Below are 17,100 nucleotides of genomic sequence, written 5' to 3'. Positions count from 1 at the left end.
TGGGGGTTCGGTGCCTTGCTCAAAGGTCTCACCTCAGTCGTGGTATTGAAGGTGGAGACAGTGCTGGACATTCACTCCCCCCACCGACAATTCCTACGGACCTGAGACTCGAACCCGCGACCTTCGGGTTACAACTCTCTATCCATTAGGCCATGACTTTAGGCCCCCAGTAGTGAAGTGAGGTGTGGGCAAGTGTGGTAACCCATACTTGGAATTTGTGTTTTGCATTAATCCCATCCATCTGCAAACACAGTTAAAAAACTAACTTAACAGGTTCTTTATACGGTAGAGTGTACTTTTTCTGTTATTTTACAGATATATTTCTCACACTGTTCTGTATTTTTGATAAAAATAAATGTAGTCTTGGTGAGAATATAAGACTTTTTTTTAAAACAAATCTTACCAACCCAGAGTTTTAAATTGTATTGTAGCTATATAGTATAGACTAAGTTTATTGTGTTTTTTCGTGTGTGTTCAGTGAGAAAAAAAATACATGGATGGGCATCCAGTATTTTAGATGAGTGTATACCCAGCAGAATGCAAATTGAGAGATCTTTCCTCTTCGTGTTTAGAGGTTTCATACCATTATCAACACCATACCTGATCAGATATGTGTATGTGGGTCTGTCATAACCAAACATGTTAATTCTTGCTCTGTGTATAGACAGTAGCAGGTTAGTCAGGCTCTCTGTGTACAGAGCAAACTAAGCTCAGTCTATCTGGAGTCAGACTAAAGTCAAACATTACAGATTCAATAATGTGATAGAAGAGCTCTTCAGGTACCCGGTGTGGCCTGTTAATTTTATTGTGTCATTTGTATTTAGAATCTAAATTTTGAGTTTCAATTAAGTTCGAGTTTATTTAGTGCTTTTCATGATACAAATCATTGCAAAGCAGCTTTACAGAAAATTAAAGTTTCTACATTATATTTAGTAGCAGCTTGACAGTGGTGACTATATGTCAAGTTGATGTCCATATGGCAGAAATGTACAGTAAAAAGCATGCAATGATTATATATTGCGATCCAACTTGTAGCAAAATTTGGTGGTTTTGTATGTTGTCTGAGGGTTGGCATCATCTGAGGTCTTCTGGGGGGTTGGCATCATCTCTTCTCAGGTGTTCGGTCATCTCAGATCTTCGTAAGGGTTGGATCCAGACTGAAGCTTGTGTAGTTACCTTGGGATGCCAATCCCATGGCAGACAGAGAAGCAAATAGAGACAACATTTGGAGTATAGCTGCTGTTCCATGTTCCAACCAAGCAGAAATTATGATCATGGGCATTTGATCAGATATAATGAGGGTTACGAGGTACATTATGTGAATGCTTGGCTAAAGAGATGTGTCTTTAATCTAGATTTAAACGGAGAGAGTGTGTCTGAACCCCAAACGTTATCAGGAAGGCTGTTCCAGAGTTTAGGAGCCAAATGCCAAAAAGCTCTACTTCCTTTAGTGGACTTTGCTAGGGACTACCAAGAGTCCAGAGTTTTGCGACCTTGTGAAGCGTGATGGATTGTAACATGATAGAAGACTAGTTAGGGTTGTTAGTTTCAAGAGCTAAGTGCAGTTATAATATTATTGTATACATTTATTTTATTTCATGCCCACACAAAATGCCGCATTAAGATCATTTGTATCAGACAAAAAGTGATGTAAAAATTCAGAGAAATCTGCAAGAGAACTTCCTGTTTTTTTGTTGTTTGTATAGGCTATTTTTTCCATTATATTAATTATTAAACCTTTACTCACTGAATCATTTTTTTATTGTCTTCAGAAGCTAAAGTTTGATGAGAGAGAAAGAATCGTATTCTTTGCAATAAAGTCTGCAGTCCCTGGTGGGCTGACTGATAAGACTGGCTATATTCACACATTCCTCTATGAATAGCCATTTCATTCTCTTTTTCAGTCATATGTTCATTGTTTGCCACTAGTGTGAGATTCTTATAGCAGATTGGCGCAGACTTCTGATCAGATAACGTTCTGGAGAGGGACTGTGTTATTCACTCGCATGCAAAGTCTGCAGTGTAAGAACACACCTGTTCAAGTTTCACCAGCTCAAAACTTTCTTCATCACTGCTTTATATTGCTCTGAACACACTGCAGACTAATTAGAGATTTTTTCTGCGTGTGCTTCATTTCACATATGCAAGCACATGAAATAATGAAATCATCAAAATAAATCTATAAAGAATAATAAAATACAATGAAGTCAAAAAATAAAACAAAATTAAATACAAACACGAGATTTAATAAATATTAATAAAAATTATGTAAATATTATTGAGTAATTACTATGTAAACAATGTAAATAAAACATGAAATAAAAAAAAAACATAAAAATGCAACTAATTTCTAGAAAACGTATTTGCAATTTAATTAAATTCAACTTTAATCTTACAATCTACATGATCTTTCAGTATCATGTAGAAATTGGTTTTGTGCATTTTTGGTAACACTTTAAATAAGGTTTCATTTGTCAGAATTAGTTATAGTTAACATGAACAATACTTATGCAGCATTTATTAATCTTAATTAATGCTAGGTTCACCATTTACTTTATTATTTTATTGATGCTGGGTTTTGAGGCACTAAAACAGTAGCCTATACCTGCAGTGCTTTGGCTCACATGTACATCTAATGATTCACTCAAACAAATGAAAATAAGTAATTACATCAATTTTAATTATGATTAGAGTGTTGCAATTATCATCATGCTCTAAATTCTTTTTTTATCCTCGACATCAAACCTCTGTTTTTAAAATTGCTGATGGTTGACATTTTTGCGGAGATATTTTTGGGCACGTGTTTCCATGTGACAGTCACACATTTAGATAGACATCTCTTTCTCTCTCGCTCACACATGAATGGAATCTCACTCACACATATCTCAATGCTCACCTGTAGCTCCCTGAAGCGATCCTCATTCGAGGGCTTGCATAACGCACATGACCAGGTCACGACTGAGCAACTGTGTGAAAAAAGAGAACAGAGGTTAAAAGTATACTGAACTGCTACTGATTTTATATTATTTAATGCACAAGCACTCTCACCTTTTCTCCCTTTCTGATATTAAGTTTCTGTTGATTTCTGTTTAAAACTATGTATGTGTCTGTTATGTAACTGACAGGTCTTGTCATGTTCTTATCTGGAGAGATCTTGGCGTCTCCTGAAGCTGTTTCTGTTACCTATATGTTCCTCAGTTTATCACCCCCCACCCCCACCCCAAGGTATACTCACTGATCACTTGATTGTGTTATCTCACAAAGATGAAGTGGAATGATCAAGTGACACAAACTCACAATCTATTGCATGCATGGCATGCTTGTGGCGGTTTTGGCAAGAATATATATGTATATATTTTTTTTTGAGTGGACAAAGGGTGGGGAGCGGGTCTTATGCAACGTTTGAGAATCTTACATTTGGTTATACTAAACTAAAAAAAAATAATTTGCTGAAAACATTTGTGAGTCAAATGATGGTGTCTGTGCGTTTAAGGTTTAAAGAACTCGAGACCATTAGGTTTTTTAGGCTTCACTATTGTTTGGAATGACTGAGATGTTCAGTATCCCTCTTGGACACACAGCTGATCATGTGCTTTTCACTCAGACCTTTTTTATACTCTGATAATGCGTTTCCACTGTTACAATAAACACTAAATCTAACAATGAAAACTTATTAGGCTATATATATTTCAGGTTTTGTTTTAAATTAATGTAGGCCTACATTTATAGTACTTGTGTTTTACCTTAGCATTATTTTATTTTATTAAAAACTTTTTTTTTTTTTCCATCTTTTGGAAAGTCATAGAAACACTTCTAATGTTTTTTTCCTTGGGTTTAGGGCAAATTTCCATTCATTTACCAAACTTTGACAGCTTCTGCTTCTGTGAACCCCATGTGACAAGGGTTCATAGAATTGAACATTCAGACATGGCATGCATTAAAATGTCATGCTATGAGCTGACCTGCTGCATGTCCAATATAAACAGATTTTATTAGGGTATTGAAATAAATCAAGTCACACTTTGAGTAAACACTTTTTTAAGAACGACAAAATTACTTACTGCACCTCTAAACCAAAAAGGAGAAAAAATAAAATAAAAATTATTATTTAACAGGATTTATACTGTGAAAAACTTCCCATATAAACTTTTTATTTAAAAATTAAGACATTAAAAAATAATAACGATATCGGTTTTACTTCAAACTTTTCGCGGGTGTCAGTAGCGCGCCCCTCCCCCACCGACACCCTGGTACTCACGAGCCCAGTTTGAAGAAAGCTAACGTCTTCTTCCTGTCCAGTCAGGTATGTAATGAGTAAAACCACTGTTATAAAATACACACCTTATTGTAATCGTGTGCAAATTGAACATAAAACGTGTAACGTTATCACAAATTTTATAGATGGTTTTGCTGTCTGTTTTAGAAACCTCTCCCTCACTGTAGTGTACACGATAACGTTAGTTAACCTATATTACTGAATTTACCAGGATGGAGTCTAGCGCTTTTATATATTTATTCGTGGCATATTTTGTATTTCAAATTTGTATGGTTAGCATCTTGAGGTTTGTTATGAATTATTGTGTATTGGTTAATTGCTAATTACTGCAGTTGAGCGCTAACCGTTTTGGACAGGTAACGTAACGTTAACTTATTGGTCTTCCTCTAGGGGAGCTTTCAGACTCATTCAAATCTCAGGAGGGTTTTTCATAACGGTGATTGCTCACTTTTTCAGCTGCCTTGAATATTTGTCCTTTCATGTTCTTCTCCATAGGCATGTCTGAATTCTCCAAAACAGACTGCAAATCCATAAACCCAAATCAGCAGCGAAAAATTAAAACAATTAAATCATTATGCAGACCTCGAGAAATTCTGCATGTTGTCTATTTTGTATTTTTATGGTTGACCAGAAGCACAGTTTGAATGTTATTTGTTTGATTATTAAATGTCTGGTAAGTTATAGTTACAACATGATGAACTGGTCAACTGTCTGTCAAAATGAGATTTTCATACTGGTACATAATTTACCTCTGTAGCATTTTGATTATTTATGTTTGTATGCGTAACTTGATCTCATATATTATGTGCCTGTGACAGGATCACATGCCCGAGACCCCCATAGCTTAAAATGAGTATGCAAACATTTTATCAGTTAAAGACTGAGTTAAAAGAGACGTGGTGAAATGATTTGTCATGCCCTGGTAAAAGTCCTGTCCTTACCCTCAGTCTGCTCTCTGACTCAAAGAGGGGCACTTAGGCTTCTTTCTTGTTTACTGTCAATATAACACATTTGTGGATGTTTCTAAACACTTACGAGGTCACTCACTCCCAGTTAATACATAAAGTAATTGGTTCAGATATGACTTATATAATTTTTATAGACATAATATAGATCTTCCTATCAGTAGGTGTTAAATTTTTTTGACAATTAACAATATCTTCACAATTGTCAATCTTCACAGTTGTCCTGCAATGATGCAACACGATCATTTTTGTTTGCTTCCTTAATGGTTATTGCAGTTCTTCATCGTTTGATAAATAATATTTTTGCCTCTTTGTCAGAAAGAGAACACTTGGCATTCCTTCATGCCAGTTATATAAAAGTATACATTCAGTTTCTGAATGACATTTAGCGGTTCACTGGTTATAATTGAAGTTAACCGTCTTCTGTCGTATGATATCAGATGATGAATGGATGTGTGTACCAGGGCCTGTAGCTGCATGCAGAGGAATCCTGGAATATGAAATCTCGAGATCTTTTAAAAGACCCCTCTGGGCAGTAGCTTTGTAGATGATGAAGAGAATCTCTTGGAAGCGGCGTTATCTTGTACAGATTTAACTACAGGCCTTTACCACCAAGTTCACTGCTTTGAACACCCAAGAATTGTTCAGATTTGTCTTCTGCACCCAAAGCAGTGACAGACTTAGTGGGAGTGCAGGTTTGACTTGATTTTCATGCACCATGAAATTCCCTCTGGTGTACAATGTGCTGGTTCACACAGATAATTTGAGTTTGTCTTGTTAAAACGTCTGTTCACGAAAGCTACGCTGCCCATTTTTGATTGGTTTTGTCATTTTTTTTCTCACTTTAGATAGGAGACTGTGCACTTATCAAATTATTATTTCCTACACAAACATATCTGTCTCCTTTTCATACGTCCAACCCACATTTTCTGAGCTTGAAATATTGGTATCTGAGATAATAGCATTCGCACAAGACTTCAGTCTGAAAAAGAAAAGTGAGAGTTGAGAAAGGACTTGTACACACAGATGTTTGTAATCCCAGCATTCTTCAGCTTCTCATAGATGCAAGCAGAGGTGAAAGAGATCAAAGGTCAAGTACTGTTGACCAGAAGAGTCAAAGTAACACTTGATGGGTTTAGCTTTTGGGTTAGTCTAGAAAGCTGTGCCTAAATAGTTTGTAGTTATTTATTTTTTATTGTGAGAAAATTCCCCAATATACTGGACCCATTTACACTTAGCCACTTCATGCCTCCCATATCCAGGGAAAAATCCAGAAATACATTTTTCACCTTTCCACCCAAATCTTTGACCTTCCTGTTAAAGATCGCTCTGTTAAAATAGCATCGTTCACATTTTACTTGAATACTCTCATTGGCTCAAAATGTACTCCTTGTGCACCTCATGAGCAAAAAGGTGAGGGAGGAGCCCAGAACTGCTGCAAATCAGCAGACTTGAGAGAGCAGGTGGGCGTTAACAAGATCATCAAGTGGCCAAACTAACAATAAAAAGACTTGTGTCAGCTAATGTTCTGTTGCACTCTGCCTCCAGACCCATCAGAGCCTGTGCCCTGCTCCAGAAAGAGGGAAGGGGATAGAGAGTGAGCGCTACGGGAAGCACTATGGCTGAGTCTACTAACATGAGGCTACGGCTGCCGCTGTTATGCATCATCTTGGAAGTCATCCTCATCATCCTCTTTGGAACGCTGGTGGAGTATAACGATGACACTCATGCCAAGCTGTGGAATGAAAACAGAACCCATAGTGCTACTAGAAATGATCACGAGAACGAGTTCTACTATCGTTATCCCAGTAAGTGACACTTTTTTAATGAATGGTGTGTAGAAAACTACTAAAACTATATTCAGCACTCAATGTTGAGAAGATCTTTGCGGATCTGAGATGATCAAGCAATTGGATAATTATTGAAAAATGTATCGAGTTCACCAGTAGAAACACACATGTGGTGCCTTTTAACTTGATAACCGAAGAATGTGTTTGATTAGTTGAACTGCAGATGAACATTGGCCTAAACTGTGTAACTTGTGTTTGAGTGGTCTGACAGGTTTAAGTGAAGCACATTTATATTTCATTGAGACTTTGATCTCTTTAAAAAGCTTGATTTATTGTTTACTTTGTGCTTGTCTTTGTGCAGTTGTCATCAAATTTCAGCCTTAGTTGAATTTCACACCCACCTCGCTTTACTAAAACTGTCTCGTCCTTTAATCTCTGCGATTTGCTCTAAACTTGCCCTCAGCACCAGACTTCTGTGAAGCACTTAATAACATTTACTGCATTTCATGTTGTGTCTACACTGGAAGCCCAAGACACACCTACATGTGACTCGCATAAATCATGACAAATTTCACAGACTTCACTCAACAGGTTTAACAGAATTCTACATAAATTATGTAGGATAAAGAAAAAGGGGCGAATCCTCTGCAAAGAATAATAGACTTGTAATAGACTTCTTATCTGTACAGTAATTGCTCACTAATCTTCAACTAATCCAATATGCATCTTCACCTTTATGGGAGTGGTCACATCTGTTTCGCTTGTCACTGCTCAACTGCAGGACACATAACTACACAACAGGTGTGACATTAAAACAGCTGCATTTAGGGGTTTAAGACGATTGATGAATCACATTTTTGTATATTATGTATTCAAATACAATAAATTATAATGTATTATAATTATTTGAGTGGTCTTTGCTGATCACAGTTTAGTTATCTACTTTGTAAGGATGTGAATACATTGCTTCACAATTGGTTTCATTAAAGGGATACTTCACCCAAAAAAATGAAAATTCTGTGATCATTTACTTACTCTAATGTTGTTTCAAACCTAAAAGAACTTTCTTTCTTCCTTTGAATGCAAAAGAAGATATTTTGTCCATACAATCAAAGTCAGTGGGGTCCAACCAGTTTGGTCATTCAGGTTTGGAAAGACATTAGTATCATTTTTGGGTTAACTATCAATTTAAAGACTTATTTGTCCTGCAGTAAACTCAGCTTACACATAGAGCTCATAGACTTATTTATGGGCTGCCAAAGAAGGGAGAGGTATTTGGGACAGTTTTCCCACAGGGCCATGTCATCCTCATTGGTGCCCAGGTCAATGGCCAGTTGCTTGGCAACAGTCTAATTGTGTCAAAAGAAGTGAAATGGGTGAATGAATGGCTCTACACAGAGAAGAAATCAGGAGTTAATGTAGGGTTCAGCTTACCCATAGTGTAAAATTGGCCCTGAATGGTGCTGCTACCTATGTCAAAAAAAAAAAATCTGTATGTGTCCAGTCCACACACATGCCAGTCAGTGAGCAATTGCAGTTTATGAGATTACCATTAAAAATGTAAAACTGTGAGAACGAGAGGGGAAAGAATAGGGAAAACAGCTAACTGACTTTGTGTTTTAGGTTTCCAGGATGTTCATGTCATGATCTTCGTGGGCTTCGGGTTCCTGATGACGTTTCTGCAACGTTATGGATTCAGTAGCGTCGGATTTAACTTCCTCATCGCAGCCTTTTCCCTACAGTGGGCCACACTTATGCAGGGCTTTGTCCATGGCTTGCACCATGGCAAGATCCACGTTGGCGTGACTAGGTAAAGCTTGAACCCCACATATGACTTTTATGTTTTTGTTTCTTACAATACAGTAATTTACATTTTTAAGAGGCTGGTGATGTTTGGAGGCCAGCGGCAGTTGTGGCAAATAAAGATCTTTTATCAAAGGGTTACAACAGTCTGATCACTTCAGCTCTGTGAAGGGGTGATTCATGAAAAAAGGACAGATAAAATAATGTCTTTGCTATGTTCTGTAATTGTTAGGTGTGTGTGCACATTTGCTGCTGCTGTGGCCTTGTGTGTAAAGTAGATTACAGCTGAACACAGCGCCACCAAGTGGACCTGGCGGTTGAGCAGCTGACTAGACTGTGCAGCCCCCGACTCACAGACACATGCACTACTGTATTTATAATTACTCACAGTGAGTATGTTTGTTCTGCAGCATGATAAATGCAGACTTCTGCACTGGTTCCGTGCTGATCTCTTTTGGCGCCGTTTTGGGGAAGACCAGTCCTGTGCAGCTACTTGTTATGGCCATTTTCGAAGTGATATTGTTTGCCGTAAATGAGTTCATCCTGCTTTCTATCCTTGGGGTGAGTGCAAACACACTATCTATCTGATCTACAAAAGCATAAAATTTATCATTTTAAATGCTTCATACGGCATCAAAGAATTATAAAGTACCGTATTGCAAAACAGAAGAAATGAGCATACACAATTAAATATCCAATATCGACCAATACAGGTAGTTAAAAAATTCTCTAACATTTTATGCACCCCAAATATTTCACACATGTATAGTAAAGATAAAATCATGGTAGGCTACAACGGGGCTAAAGGCGCCTTTGATATTATTTTCATCTGCACCACTAGATGGCACAAAAACATGGCTTAGTACTTTCCAAAACATCCACTTTTCAAGGTGCAGGTGTATATTTATCTGATCTTTGACGCAATCATGCGCAGCAGTGCAAAGTTGATTCTGTGCGTACTTGATCTAATATATTATGTTTTTTAAAATGTTGTAGATAGCAAAATGAGAATCGCTAAAATTAATACATATATTTGGAGACAAAGGTGTTCTTTATTATTTTCAGTTTTGTTTAAGATAATTAAAGCAACAGGTTTTAAATAACAAAAGAATATGTAAAAGTATGGTATTTGGGGTAAAAAGCACCCCTGCTGTTGGGGCTAAAGGCGCACAGTAATTGACATGATAATTAATAGATTGCTGACTTTTCCATTTGTTGACATGACATGGTTAGATTCAGATGGTAAATCATATATTATGTTGGGTGTCCATATTAGAGACAATCACCATGTTTAGAATGAAACCATCATATTTAAAAACATGATATTAATCATATCATATAATAAAATATAATTTGTTGTTATTACTGTAAATATATATTCTATTATTATTGGATCTCCTTCAATACTTTCAGAATCTTTACTTATTAAAATGATTTTGTTTCTGTATTTTAATTGTTTTTTTTATATTATTATAGTATTATATTTTATATAATTATATTAAATTATTTTATTTTTCAAAATAAGCAGAAAAATACTACAAACTTTGCTAAAGTGATTGTTTTGAACAAGTATTAACTTAGACATTATTTTAAAAACCATTATTTTAGCTGAAGTATTTGCATCAATACCGTGTGCCTTTTACCCTCTTGCCACCTCATACATTTATAAGATTTTGGGTACAAAATAAACAGCTTGAATGATTTATTTTCACACAAAATCTGTTGCTCCATTAATATTCAATACAACGTATATATTTTTTCTGCAATTATACATTTTAGGCACAGTGAATAGCAAATTTTTTCTTAAGGGAGGCCTTTAGCCCTGTTGTACCCTACTACTTTTGTTTGATCATAATCACAGTATAGCTTGTTGGAAGCTATTATAAAAATTCTGCATCCTGAGTAGATTAAGTATGAATTGCTTTCTCTTTATATCTAATGCCATTATAAATTGCCCAACTGTATAGATTACTTTCATAAATTTTTTGGTCTTGCCAAATGTAGACTTGCATATGTAGTAACAGCTTCACCTTAGATTTTAACAAAACAAGTTCTACTAGATTACATTAAAGTACTTCGCATTTACATTTATTTTACATCTAAATTAAATATCCACAGAGAAAACTAATACAAATAAGCTGAAGTTTGCATAGAGACTATAAAAAACTATATACATATTTATATTCTTACATTTCTGAGTGTAATCATAACAGTACAAATTTAAATGTTACCGGTATCTCTAGGCCAATGATGCTGGAGGATCCATGACCATTCATACATTTGGTGCATACTTCGGCCTCGTGGTGACCCGTGTGCTGTACAGGCCAAACCTGGACAAGAGCAAACACAGAAACTCATCTGTCTACCACTCAGACCTCTTTGCCATGATCGGTAAGTCGCTCGTAGAGTTTACACACCTAAAAATTCTAGCCTGAGGTCAACCCGGATTCTCTGATCCACTAAAGCTTGGGTTCTGCTCAGGTACCATCTATCTGTGGATGTTCTGGCCCAGCTTCAACTCAGCCATTACAAACTACGGTGACCCACAGCACAGAACCGCCATGAACACTTACTACTCTCTGGCTGCCTGCACACTGGCTACATTCGCTTTCTCCGCCCTAGTCAACCCTGAAGGCAAATTGGATATGGTGAGCATCCCCTTGATAATGGCCATCTTTGATAACACGTTACAAACTGCAACGCAACAAACCCTCTTACAAGCCTCTGTCTTTTTCAGGTGCACATTCAGAATGCCGCACTGGCTGGTGGTGTTGCTGTGGGAACAGCTGGAGAGATGATGCTGACTGCGTTTGGCTCTATGATTGTGGGATTCCTTGCTGGAACTATTTCAGTACTGGGATACAAATACCTCACGGTTAGTTTCACACATTTCTCTGACACATGTAAACATCCACAAGAAGCCTCAATATCATGTTTGTTGCTGTTTTGTGCTCTTTTAGCCATTTTTGGAATCAAAACTGAAGATTCAGGACACTTGTGGCGTTCATAACCTGCATGGAATGCCAGGAATTCTGGGAGCTGTGGTGGGTGCTGTCACCGCTGCACTGGCATCCCCAGACGTATATGGTCATGGGTAAGTCAGTAGTTAATATACATAAATAATTATTTGCATAATTAATGATTTGTGATTTGGTCCACAAACACCTCTGGTCACACAACAGTATTGTATTCATATTTTATATGATAATTATTGTTATTTAATAAGGTCATATTTTTGCTTTGTTTTGCATACTTGTGTGTCATGGCTGAAAATATTGCAGAACTCATTCTTTGTGAGAACTAGGGTTGGGAATCGTTTAAATTTGATCAATTCAGTTTCCCATTCTGCTTATCAATTGCAGTTGAATACGATGAACAAAAATCAGCAGGCTTTTACATAAAAACTGGACTCGTTTAAGAGCTGTTTGTGTGCAAAATAGAGCTGCATGATTCTCGATAAATTGAGATTTTTTTTATGGAGATCGTGGTTCTCTCACCATTCTGAAGAAAAAAACGTTAGACAACTAAACAAAATCACATGTAATTTATGACTCAATCAAGATGTTCTTGTTTCATTACTGGATGAATCAGCATTTTTGAACGATTCTCCGGAATGGTTCAACGACAAATACATTTTAATAGCCCCTTTTCGCCACCTACTGGTGTAACAAAGTAATCAATAGATCAGTCAAATTGCTTTCAAAAGGTGATTTACTATATTTTAATCGCGACCGTACACATCAGAGTTTTCAGAACTATAAACGTTTATCCCAGTAGTTCTGTTATTATTTGAATGTTTGTAACACCGATATACTGATACTGTGTGGTTGAAAAGACTGTTCATGAAGATGTTTCATACATGACAGCTGACAGCAGGTCAGCGGCAGCGTGAACGCATATCTGAATGTTCAAATCACACTTGTGTGATCATACGCTGCACTGACAAACCAAGAGTGAAGTCCTGGCAGATCGCCAGGTCGGGTCTTAACTAGAGATGCACCGATTGCAATTTTCTTGGCCGATTCCGATTGTTTGGAAGTGTGCCCTGCCGATACCGATTTTTGTCAACTATAATTGACAGCATATACAAACAGAAATCTATGCAAATTTCAACAAAAAATTATTTACATAATAAAATATATTATTAAACATTACAATTCCCCCAATCTGGAATAATTTACAAATTTTCTCTCACTTAAACAACTCTCAAAATAAAGTGCTGTGTGACTGGAAAGAGGAAGAAATAGTTAACTTAAAATGAGTTGTTTTATGTAACAAAACAGATGTCATTTCCCACTGTTTATAAATGGTCATTTCTTTCACCTAACCTTATTAAATGTGCCATCTTTCACATCAAATTCTTACTTTGTTTCAATTAATTCAGTTAGCATAATAAGAAACTGTAGAGTTGTTACCATTCAAATGAAATTAGTATTAACAAACTCTATCTTTCCATGGCTGAGGAAACAGAAGCTGCATCTGAAGTGGTATTAGATGCATTTACACAGACAGTTTGATGAAGCTGAGGTGCCATACATGCATTTACACTGCAAAATTTCAAATGCATAAATAATTTGATAAGATTAATGTTTTACATATTTTTTAAAACATACAAATAAATGTAGGTGGTGGCAAATGTCTGTTTTAACGAGCGAGTCATTTATTCATTCAAACGGCTGATTCATTCAGAAACGAGGCAATTGACTGTCCTTATGAATGGGCCACTGAATCATTGACTCACTCGATTCGTTCAAAAACGTGGATTCATTCAGTAAAGTCATTCAACTATTTTCGTCGGCGAAATTGAGCAAAAACTGAGTCAATATTTTGTCTAAAATCTAAGTCACTTAATTTTAACTCATGTTTACTGACATACCATTGTATAAAATCAGTGTCACATTGCAATCGTGCTGATATTGTTATTCGGGGAAACATCATGGACGTCTAATGTTGCTTACCTAAATCATATTTTGTAAATCTCGTTTTTTTTTTTTTCTACCGCAGTATGCATCTATACATTTCTGTGAGTTACTTTGTGTGTGCTGTCTCTCTCACGCACTCACTCTGGCTGTGCAAGCCTCATCTGGCACGACATAAATACATTATCAGTCACCGTTTACACTGAATGCCATTAAAATTAGAATCTCACGTGACTGTGAGTGTGAACGTGGCTGTGACGTCTCTGCCTGTGCCGCTGGCAATAAAAGGATTGGCTTGGAATCGGCAAGACGTGGGACTGACCGGCCGGTCACCGATCCGGGCCGGTTATGTGAAAAATCGGCCGATTCCGATCATTGGCTGGTCAACCGGTGCATCTCTAGTCTTCACAGAAAAAAAGCAAGCACAGGAATCAATAGGTGGAATTGAAATGTAAATTTTACAAGTAGCTGATTCCTGACCTTAAGTATCCGATTCTGGAATTGGAATCGATTTTCGATTCCCTGACACATATGTGCCTTTGTATCTCATCTTACACAGATTGCAAAGAGTTTTTGCTGATGTTGAGACTGGGGAATGGAAACCTCAATCTAAGGGTGGATTTCAGGCAATTTCCCTGGCTGTCACACTAGGAATGGCTCTGTTTGGTGGTCTCATTACAGGTGGGTGTACAGTTTGAAAGTGCAGTGTGTGTATGCTTCCACTAGGCCAATTATTTGATCTTATCAGTTTGAAGTTTTGCACTATTATCATATTGTGCCATTCGAATGAAAGAATTTGATGTAGATATACAAATGTTATGAAATGCACATTTGTGCCACACTGAAAACATAAACAAGGCAAAATGCATAGAGATTAATGTTTTATTAATTGGAAAATGTCAAATATTTTCATTTCATTTTCATGTTTGGGACAGGAATATATAATATTGTTATAATTATATTGTAATATTCACAACAATAATGATCACAGTAATATATTCAGTTTGGTTTGGTTAAAACACAGACAAAAATATCCTAAAACACTTGAGTAACAAAACAGAAATGATTCCCGTTTGAATTGTTAAATTGCAGTTACAATTAATCATCAACCAAAATTTGATCATCATGACAACTCTAGATTGTTCATGCTTCCCTGTGTATACATGTGTGTTCAGTATATTGTGATTTATTGATCTCAGATCAAACATAACAATATGTCTGTGTTTTTCTCAGGGTTCATTCTGAAGCTGCCTATTTACGGTGCTCCTCCAGATACTCACTGCTTTGAGGATGGACTCTACTGGGAGGTAAAGACTTTTCAGTGTCATTTTTATAGCATTTTATAGTTTATACTGTATTCTGTAAGCCATAGATTCCTTGACTGTCCTCGACTTATTAGGCATTATTGCCTAATGCGCAGTATTATATGACATTGCATGTACAATATGCAGAGACAGTTTGAGTATTTTGAACGACACTCAGTCTTATCGTGTGCTAATAGGAAATGTGAATGTGTAACAGGTACCAGGAGAGGAGGAAGGTCATCATGAGCTTAATGAAGTGGCCTCACAAAACGAAGTGGAAAAACTCAGCAGCTAAATTGCCTGCGTTCACCTGTTTGCATTTGTTCATCACTTCCTATCACCTGTGACGTTCACTTCAGGTGCCATTTATTTTACTTACACTCTTAAAATAAAAAGGTAAACTTTGTTCCATTATTGTTTATATGTTATTATATAAAACTATTAGCCCAGTTTACCTAAGGAACTTTGAGAATGTATAACTGAGCCAACAAACCTGTGATTCATTATAAGACCACTAGATGGTGATGAAGAGCTGCGCGTGACAGAGGACAAGCTGATTGTTCTCACGATTAGCTTCTAGAAATATTTGTAATTTAAGATAGCTGACTGTAAAATACAGTTTATCCTTTCTTCTTTATTTTGAATATTTTTACAAGAACAATGAAAATGTGTTGTGGGATGTTTGGGAAAATATTTTGTATTCATTTGGTATATATATATATTTTTTTTTATTTTCCTAAAATTGAATAAGAAATTTTATTCATCCTAAACAGCTGGAATTTAATATCTACAACAAAACTTTCTGTGAGTTACAGGTTTTCTAAAACATTTCCTACGAGTGTACATTTTCAGATTTCTGGATTATTTGTTTCAAACAAAAAGTTTAGAAATACTGTGAATATGGGACATTAATGAACATGTTTTATTGACTACTCAAATTGGATTTTTTTTATTTTTTTTATTGATTGATTGAAGATATTAAATGTATATAGTTTATCTGATGTTTATCTGTTTTAAAGAAAACATGTTTCTTTACAAGGATTATTTCTACTCGACATAACCTGCGTTTGAACGACAAATTCTGTATGGAATGACATTCAATAAATTGTTCAAATTTATATTGCTTAAGTGTCATGGTGTGTGTGAGAGAAATACACTGTATATTTTCCGAATTGGGAATGTGTTTGTTTTTTCAGCACGTGGGCTTAAGTGATTTTTTCAAAGTCACGCGGGCGTGAATTCTACATTCAGTTTGTTGTCAAATCACGCCGATTCCTAGTGAAGGCGCCGTTTAATTCAAGAATACTCAATGGCGCCTACAATCACTGCTGAAAGGGTTAACGAAGAGTCCAGATGGTCTCCGTCGCGTAATTAGCACAGTTTCACTTTCTAGGATCAAACGGAGAAGGGAAAGTGGGGGTCTTATTTTGATAGCACGTTATTAGGAGCGCCTGGAGCTCACGGGCTGTGCGAGGAGCAGCTCTACACCCCTTTTCATTCGCGCACTGCGTGTTTTACAGAGACGGCGCCGCGGCGTGAACCAGCGCCAAGGTCTTTTCCCAGGCCTCAGACAGGTGGACAGCTGGGATGTGAATAGGCGCTAACGCCGAAGTGCTTAATTGCGCTTTATAATCAGCAAAAATGTAGAATACTAACTGCACGTAATAGGGTATTTACATACTTGATTTGTTTGTGTGTTTTGTTTGAAATGGAGCTTTAAGGGTTTCAAAATGAAACTGCGCTGGAGATTGAAGCCCACGTGACAGACTTTGATTAATTGTTGTGTTTTCTAGTCTATTGCAATTGTATGTGTGTGTGTGTCTGTGTTTAAACCTAGAGCCATTAAGTTAATTTTAGCACACTCATTTTAGTTTATGGGATTTGTTTTTGTTGATAAAACCGAAAAATAACCATTAGAAACGTTCTATATAGCTATGTTCTTACAAGGTTCTTACCTCCCTGCATGTTATGAGAATACAGAAAGTCTAAAGAACCTAAAGAGAATTTTCCTAGAATATTAGAAATTGGTTCCCCAAAAAATAA

The 17,100-nt window shown here is 36.5% G+C and overlaps 1 protein-coding gene across 1 annotated transcript; it reads left to right on the top strand.

Moving 5' to 3' along the window:
• The first annotated feature begins 4,102 nt into the window (after positions 1-4,102).
• Positions 4,103-16,227, top strand: LOC306886985 (ammonium transporter Rh type B). Its single transcript, XM_079444422.1, has 11 exons — positions 4,103-4,303; positions 6,790-7,049; positions 8,655-8,841; positions 9,245-9,395; positions 11,078-11,225; positions 11,316-11,482; positions 11,572-11,709; positions 11,795-11,928; positions 14,313-14,434; positions 14,987-15,060; positions 15,275-16,227. The coding sequence occupies exons 2-11, from the start codon at positions 6,860-6,862 to the stop codon at positions 15,350-15,352; spliced, it is 1,389 nt and encodes a 462-aa protein (XP_079300548.1). The 5' UTR covers positions 4,103-4,303; positions 6,790-6,859; the 3' UTR covers positions 15,353-16,227.
• The last annotated feature ends 873 nt before the right edge of the window (positions 16,228-17,100 follow it).

The sequence above is a fragment of the Barbus barbus genome, assembly GCF_936440315.1.
Source record: "Barbus barbus genome assembly, chromosome: 21".
NCBI classification, from domain to species: Eukaryota; Metazoa; Chordata; class Actinopteri; order Cypriniformes; family Cyprinidae; genus Barbus; species Barbus barbus.
This window is presented reverse-complemented; position numbering and strand designations above follow the sequence as displayed.